We start from the raw sequence: 8515 nt of genomic DNA on the forward strand, positions 1-8515 counted from the left end.
AGTAGAGTGGCTGCTCCTCTACAGTTCAGGAGGTTAGTTGCGAGAACACCGGCTGAAACAATGCATTTCAGGGTGGCAACCCAAGGTCGACGGCACAACAGTCACGGCTGGGGCAGCAGTCGTGTGGTGTTGTCAAGAAGGACCCAAAATGCTGGCACTTGCTGTGATACATGGGAGCTTTCTTGTGGACAGTGAAAATAAGAAAAGCCAGGACAGAACTAAACATTAACCTAAAATGGGGAAACTAATAGCAAACAAAACCTGAAACCATAACTCATGGAATAACGCACAGGGAAAAACATAAGGAGGTGACACCAGGGATGACGAGCAGAGAATGGAGAGCTGGAATAAAGGGCAGAGAGATGCTGGAATTATCAAGAAACAGATGACGCGACAAGGAACACAGGCAGACACACACTATAAATACACAGAGGGACACTGGGAAATCACACACAGGTGGGAGACACAGCTGGACCTGATTAACCTGACGAGACAGGGGAACACTAACACCAGGCCAATCCCCTTCACCAGCTGTGAAGGGGATTGGCTCTGCTCAGGCAGCGACAGCAGGGTGCAGTCCTCAGTAGTGATGGTAAATTTGATTCTTTTTACTGAATCGAGTTTTAATGAGTCACTCACCAAAGTGCAAAAAATTTACATTTTCACTCAAACTTAATTTGTTTCTCTTTTCATGTAAATCCTACTGCTAAGATGAATGATTCTAAAAGAAAACAACTATTTTATAGAGCAAAAAAGAGCAAAAACATTTCTAAAATTAAGCAATTAAGCAAGGGGGTTAGTGAGTGAGTGAGTGAGTGAGTGAGTGATTCGTTAGCTCTATGATTCAGCAGAGGAAGGAGGGGGTGAGCGAGTCCTGAGTGATTCGCTTTCGCTTACGATTCAACACAAGAAGGGAGGGGGTGAGTAGCTCGAATGTGCTGTTAGCATGTTAGCAGAGCGATGCTACTGTGAACCGAGGAGCTATTTTCTTGATGTGAGCTTCTACTCAGGGTTTTTTCTTCCAGTTCAGAGCAGAAATTTTTTTGTTCAGATACTGGATGTTGTGTTTTTCTTCACAATTTTAATTAGAAGCTAGATATATTGCTGCTAACAGCAACAGGGATGAGTCAGTGAGTCAGTTGGGCTTGTGAATGATTCATGAGTCAGTAAAGTGATTTGTTCATGATTTGCGCATCACTAGTCCTCAGTTGGCTCAATGAACTCACCGGAGCTTCCAGCAGAGGATGGGGGTGGCTCGCCCGAGATCTCAGTGGAGACAGAAGGCTAAGATGGTTTGATAGAGCTTCAAGTGGAGGCCGCCGTAGACAGCTGAGATGGCTTGCCTGAACTCTCAGCAGAGACAGGAAGCTGAGACGACGCAAGTACGCTGTCTCAGCTTCCTGTCTGCATGCAGACACATTTATACAACCACATTTGCACATGACTATAAAAAGGCAGAAGAGGAAGTAGTTCCTTCCAATGTAGACAGTCCTAATGATATAGTTTCTTTCCACTGTGTTCCTGTTAATGATAAACTACAAATCTACCCTAAATTACTAAAATATCGATATTTTAATATGAGAATCGATTCTAGAACATAAATGACTGGCATCAGAGGAATCAATATTTCAGTATCGATCCACACATTACTAGTACTTACTTGTTTCATTGTCTCTTGCAAAAAACCCGACTTGTTGCCTGAAAAATGCCCGCAAGTACACGGTACTGCACCTTAACAAGACCCACGCCCCAGAAAGTACAGTGTACTTACGGTGTTCTTGTTTCGCTGTTTCTTGCAAAAACCTACCTTTGGTGTCCTCAAATTGCACTTGTACAGGGTACTTCCGCCATAGTGGCAGATCATGTTATAAAGTGTTACCTTTCATTAGTTTGCATAAATTCATTACGTATATTAAACTATAAACACTTAAAATCATATAGACATCACAGACTCAATGGTTTTTACACAATTAAATAAAAAAAATGAGTGAAACTAAGCACATTTCCTGCACATTATTATTTTTGTTTGTTTGTTTTGTAAATGCAAACATTAAGTTTAATATCTCCTTTTGAAAACTGAAAAGTTTTGTTGCATCTAGTTTACTTGTAGTTACCTATAATACTCTCAGTCCAAAGTCGCTGTTTTACACTGTGTAAACAGTATTCAAAAGTATTCTGAGGTTATTGTTGAAAATTTCAGGCAGTAAGTATGTTTTTTTCTGCTTCTTTTCAGGTTTAAACATTATAAAGAGGCCTGGTTGTTAGGGTAAAATACATTTTCATTTACAAAATATGTTTCACTGGATTCATTTCTTTTACAATCTAAAAAGAAAAGCAAGACTCAATATAACCCAGCTGTATTATGTTTTCTTGAGGGAAGGGAAGAATGCGTTGCTTATCAAATGTATAATAGACTTAATCACTGTGTTGTCTTTTACACTGAAAATTAAGGTCTTGTTGCATATAGAGAGCTTGAATAGATTGTAACAACAAGCTTGAAACTCATGAATCACCCCCTAAAATTCCTCGGGATGCTGCTAAAGCTCTTCTTGCAAGCTCTTCTTCTTAAACTAAATGCATTAATTTATCTCACTGCTCATCGTTTGCTCAAACCTGTTTGTAGTCATTTCCCAGATCTCAATAGTTACATAAAATACAAAGAAATTAATTTTTAACTCAACTCAAGGAGTGAAAGCATCGCTTACATCATACTAACTACATAAATGTGGCTGACAAGAAGTGTATATAAACCTCTGGTGACATACTTTGTCAGGGAGACAGTACACAGACAGACTTAATTACACCCTGGCTTTAACTTGTAAAAATGTCATTTGCTCTCAGTTTGAAATGACACCTAGTAAGGTAAACTAATATTTTATTATGGATAATGTTTCAGTAATTACTGTTTTTACTCTCTCAGGTTTAAGTGATATTGCAAACTACAGGGTCATTCTCTTTGTTCTCACTTTACTGTGTTACTGTGTGATTTGGCTGGTAAATTTGACGATAATTGTCACAGTCATTGTGGATAAAAGCCTTCATGAACCCATGTACATCTTCCTCTGCAATCTGTGCTTCAATGGACTCTATGGGACTGCTGCATTTTATCCCAAGTTTCTCTACGATCTTCTGTCCACCACTCATGTCATCTCTTATGCAGGATGCCTTTTACAGGGTTTTGTATTGCACTCTTCAGTTGCTGCTGACTTCTCTCTCCTAGCTCTCATGGCCTATGACAGATACGTGGCTATATGTCGACCTCTTGTGTACCACTCTCTGATGACTAAACAAAGAGTTTGTATTTTTGTATTTTTTGCTTGGCTTATTCCCTTTTACCTTCTTTTAATGAGCACGATAACAACAGCAACATCAAGGTTATGTGGCTCACACATACAAAGGATCTACTGTATAAACTGGTTAATTTCTAATCTGGCTTGCTCTGCCTCTGTAGCTAAAGTTATTATTCCTGCTTTTAATTACACCTTTTATTTTGGTCATGCCGTTTTTATCTTCTGGTCTTATGTACATCTGATCAAAACATGTCAGTCATCCAAAGAAAACTGGAACAAATTCATGCAGACATGTGTACCACATTTATTCTCTTTAACGGTTGTTGTTCTGTCTTTTCTTTTTGATATGTTATACATGCGATTTGGCTCAAAAGAAATAGCACAAAATGTTGAGAATTTCATGGCAATGGAGTTTCTCCTTATCCCACCAATCATGAATCCCCTCATGTATGGACTGAAACTAACAAAAATAAGAAAAAGAGTTTTGAATTTTATATGTGGTAAAAGTTTAGCTTTGAGATTAAAGTCATGAGTGTTTCTGCAGAGAGGGGCAAAAAATCTGTTTACATATGTACAGTATAGTGTTAATCAATATACATATTACCAGACTGTCTTCATTAATTGAAATATAAGTAGAATTTTCTTTTGGTTTGTACATGTCTAAATTAAAAACACACACACACACACACACACACACACACACACACACACACACTGAAATTAAACACATTTCCTGTACATTATTCATTTCTGTCTTGCATTTTAAAAGGGGTTTAATTTCGTTACATCTTTTTCTGACGACTATCTTCTTTTTCTGGTTGACTAACATGTTTTTTCTCACCTAGTTTAGTTACACTTAACTATAATACCCTTGGGTCTAAAATTTTATTCTCAGGTAATTATCAAAATGCTACTAAAGCTCTGCCAGAGGTGGGAGTTGAAAAACTCTCTGACCTAGGCCTCTGCACACCTTTACTCTGAAATCAGTCTTTTGGGTTTTCTTTACATCCCAAATTAAGTGGCTGTCATCACACCAGGCTACAAACCACTGTATATCAAAAAAGCAAATGCTTATGTTCTCTTCCTTGTGAAGCAAATTGTGAAAAGGAGTAACCTGACCTGTGCCTGGGACGATCTTAAAGGAGCGCTGGTACTTAAGCAATTAAAATTAGTAATACTGTTCCAGCTGATAGCAATGAGTTCTGTTTGTACAAATGATACCATTTATTTGAAACGTCGCCACTCAATTTCATTTGCTTTTGAATAAAAATAAACAAATAAATGAAAAACAAAAGGCTGGATAGTCCCAAATGCAGAGCAAAAATCAACAAAAGCAGCCAAGCATAAGTTGTGGGTCTTCAATGCAATTTAAAAATAAAAATGTCATGCTATTTACAACAGCAGCTGTACCCTACCCCTGCAAACTGTAATAGTAAGTAAGTAAGTAAGTAAGTACAATTTTATTTATATAGCACATTTCTAGATAGAGATCACAAAGTGCTTTACAAGATATAACAGATTAAAAAGACAAAATACAAACAAAGTTAGCAAAAGGCAGTTTTAAAAAGATGTGTTTTTAGCTGTTTTTTAAAAGTAATCAATGAATCAGCGGATCGTAAGTCCTGAGGAAGGGAATTCCACAGTCTGGCGGCCACAGTAGCAAAAGCTCTATCACCCCTAGTTTTCAGTCTCGTATACTGAATGACAAGTAGGCCCTGACTACTCGACCTCAGAGACCTACTAGGGGCATAGGGCTGTAAAAGTTCAATGATATATGGTGGTGCTTGTTGTTGAAGAGCCTTGAAAGTTAAAACCAAAATCTTAAACTGGACTCTAAATTCAACAGGAAGCCAATGTAACTGCATGAGCAACGGTGTTATATGTGAAAATTTAGAAGCTTTCGTCAAAAGTCTTGCTGCAGCATTCTGAACGATCTGCAGACGCTCCAAAGAACCTTTATTTAAACAAGTAAACAGGGAATTGCAATAGTCCAGTCGTGAAGAGATAAAAGCATGAATAACAATCTCCAGTTCGGTATAGGATATAATAGAGCTCAATTTAGAAATATTTCTTAAATGATAAAAGCAAGACCGAACAAGAGATTTAACATGACTATCTAACGTAAGAGCAGGATCAAGGATAATCCCTAAGTTCCTGACAGATGGTTTTACAAACGTTGAAAGAGGACCAAGAGCATTTATTATACTGGGTATATGTCTATCTGGGGCACATAAGAGGACTTCGGTTTTACTGTCATTTAGTTGGAGGAAGTTTTCAGCCATCCAGCCTTTAATGGTTTCCAAGCACACATTTAAAAGCCGCAGCTTAGAAGCCTCTTCCGGTTTAAAAGATATATAGAGTTGGATATCGTCTGCATAACAATGGTAACAAATATCCTCAAAAGGGCTCAAAATGTGCTGAAGAGGGAGTAAATAAACTAAAAACAGTAATGGCCCTAGCACAGAGCCTTGTGGCACACCAAAAGACAGGGACGCAGAAGATGATCTATACTTAGAAACTGCCACAGAAGAATATCGTTCAGAGAGATACGAGGAGAACCATTTCAATGCAGTCCCAGAGACACCGACCCAGTGTTTCAGCCTGTTAAGTAAAATATAGTGGTCAACAGTATCAAAGGCCGACGTAAGATCCAACATTAAGAGAACAGAACATTTACCTGCATTGCTTTGTAACAAAATGTCATTAGAAACTCTAAGAAGGGCTGTTTCAGTGGAATGAACTTTACGAAAGCCAGATTGAAATTTGTCGAAAATACTATATTTATCTAAAACTGCTGTAAGCTGCTTAGCCACGATCTTCTCTAGAATCTTAGCAATTAACGGAATTTTTGAGATCGGTCTATAATTGCTAGTGAGAGATGGGTCCAGCATAGGCTCTTTTAACAAGGGATGTATAACAGCAGTTTTGAAATAGGCAGGGACTATGCCCGAGGCCAAGGAGGTATTAATTATAGTAAGAATACAGGGACCAGTAGAGTAAAAGACATTTTTAAATAATGATGCAGGTAAAAAATCAAGAGAGCAAGAGGATAATTTTGTTGCACTAACTATTTTTCCCAGCTCTGGTAGTGAAACAAGTGAAAAACCTTCTAAAACAACAGGCCGAGCTGGCGTGGGAGCAGACAGCGCAGACGCTGAAAAAGACAGGTTTTTCCTTATGTTGCTAATTTTTTCTAAAAAGAAAGCAAGAAAAGTTTCACAATCTTCAACAGAAGAAATAATAGCAGCAGGTGGAGCAGGAGTAATAATATTAGTAATAGTATCAAATAAAACTTTAGGATTACCTCTGCTCCTTGCAACCAACTGAGAAAAGTAAGCAGCCCTCGCAACTCTAATAGCATTGTTAAAGGAGGCTAAAAGATCCTTTAAATAGAGGAGATGAACATTTAAGTGAGTTTTCCTCCATAACCGCTCAGTTTTACGACAATTACGTTTTATAAGACGAATGTTGTCATTTAACCAGGGTACAGACTTGGAAACAGGCACAGGTCTCATTTTAATCGGACAGATTTCATCTAAGATCGAAAGACAATGATAATTGAATAGATCTATAGAAAAATCAACATCGTTTTGTGGGGATAATGTTAAATTAAAAACATCAGAGAACTTCTGTGCTGTGGAGGAGTCTAAAGTGCGGGAAATAACTGTCCGATGAACAGGAGACATAGGCTCATAAAAAGACATATTAAAAAAGACACAATAATGGTCAGAAATAAAAATGTCCTTAGAACAGATATAATCAATATTCAGACCCAAAGAAAAAACAAGGTCCAGTGTATGGCCTTTGTTATGTGTGGGGCCAGATACATGTTGGATAAAATGAAAAGAGTCCATGATACTGGTAAAACTCCTAGCAAAGAGGTCGGACTCATCATCAATATGCATATTAAAATCTCCCAAAAGAAGCAATTTAGACAACCTCATAGTAGAGGACAGAAAATCACTAAACTCGGCTAAAAACGAGTTGTTTGGGCCAGGAGGGCGATAGACCAACGCACAGTAAAAAGGATCCTTCTTTCCAATTTTGATGAGCTGCAGTTCAAAAGACAGAAAGTGTCCAACTTTCACTGAACGGCAGTTAAAACGGCTCCGATATGCCACCGCGAGGCCTCCTCCACGACCAGATCCTCGAGGCTGGCTAATGACAGAGAAGCCATTTGGGCACATTTCAATAGTAGACGAATAATCCGACCCCCGTTGCCAGGTCTCAGTCAAGAACAGGAAGTCCAGATTTTTAGAAACAATAAAATCGTTAAGCACAAACGATTTATTCGTCAAAGATCGGGCATTAAAGAGCGCCATAGACAGCGGGGTGAAAACATTGTTGTTGGAAGAAGCTAGAGTTTCTCGAATTAAAGGGCGTAAATTCTCGGGACCAGACCCTTCACGTTCATATATTCCACTCACCGAGGGGATGAAGAGCCAGTCGGCAGGAGAGTCTGGATGAACCCTTCTGAGATAATACGGCCTTGGAGAGCCGGGCCCCCTATATCCAAGTAGGGCCTTGGGAGACAGATTCCTCTCCATATAGCTGTCATGTGCGTAGGCAACGGAAAACGCCCGACATCGCTTTCCAATTCGTCCCCGCCGCCAGAGGAGCCTAAGCTTCACCTGGATGCCCGATCTCTTTCCTCTTCTTCTCCGTAGTCTACGGGGAACGCTGAAAGCGCTGGCCGAAGATCCAGTCACAGGCAAAGGGTGGAAGGTACCAAAGGAGTGCGGAGAAAAGTGTGGAGAATGGAAAGTCCCACAAAAGGAAGGAGAAAAAACATCTTTGGCCGTCATTGACGAACGGATGGATAACAGCGTCAGACGATCGTAGACCAAGGCAGCCAGTACATCATTAAAACAGTTAAAAAAACAGCAGAGTAGAAAGAAAAAACACGACAATAGAGCGAGACCAACTACACCCGGCAGCGGCGAAGCCAAACACAGGCGCCATCATGCCGGAAGCATAGATCTTGCCTTCTGTTTACATTTATTTTCCTTTAAGACACCCAAAACACATTTATTATTATTTATTTCTGTAAATTCAAAAGGTACTTTTACTATAGTCACTTACCAGAGTATTGCTTTGTTGATTTTCAGGGGATTTTTTTTAAATAGATCAACAGAGGTTGAATTCCCAGGTGTGTTTTGTTGTTGAACAAAAGGCAATAATTAAGAGGAGGTGTAGAGGCACAGCAGATAATGATAGAGATGTAG

At 39.1% G+C, this 8515-nt stretch overlaps 1 protein-coding gene across 1 annotated transcript; it reads left to right on the top strand.

Moving 5' to 3' along the window:
* The first annotated feature begins 2880 nt into the window (after positions 1-2880).
* On the top strand, positions 2881-3822 carry LOC146691075 (olfactory receptor 5F1-like). Its single transcript, XM_085435313.1, has one exon. It carries the CDS (start codon positions 2881-2883, stop codon positions 3820-3822), a length of 942 nt encoding a protein of 313 aa, XP_085291439.1.
* The last annotated feature ends 4693 nt before the right edge of the window (positions 3823-8515 follow it).

This window comes from Copadichromis virginalis, linkage group LG16, assembly GCF_057382275.1.
Source record: "Copadichromis virginalis isolate Kocher_CV1m ecotype Utaka linkage group LG16, C_Virginalis_male_GT1.1, whole genome shotgun sequence".
NCBI classification, from domain to species: Eukaryota; Metazoa; Chordata; class Actinopteri; order Cichliformes; family Cichlidae; genus Copadichromis; species Copadichromis virginalis.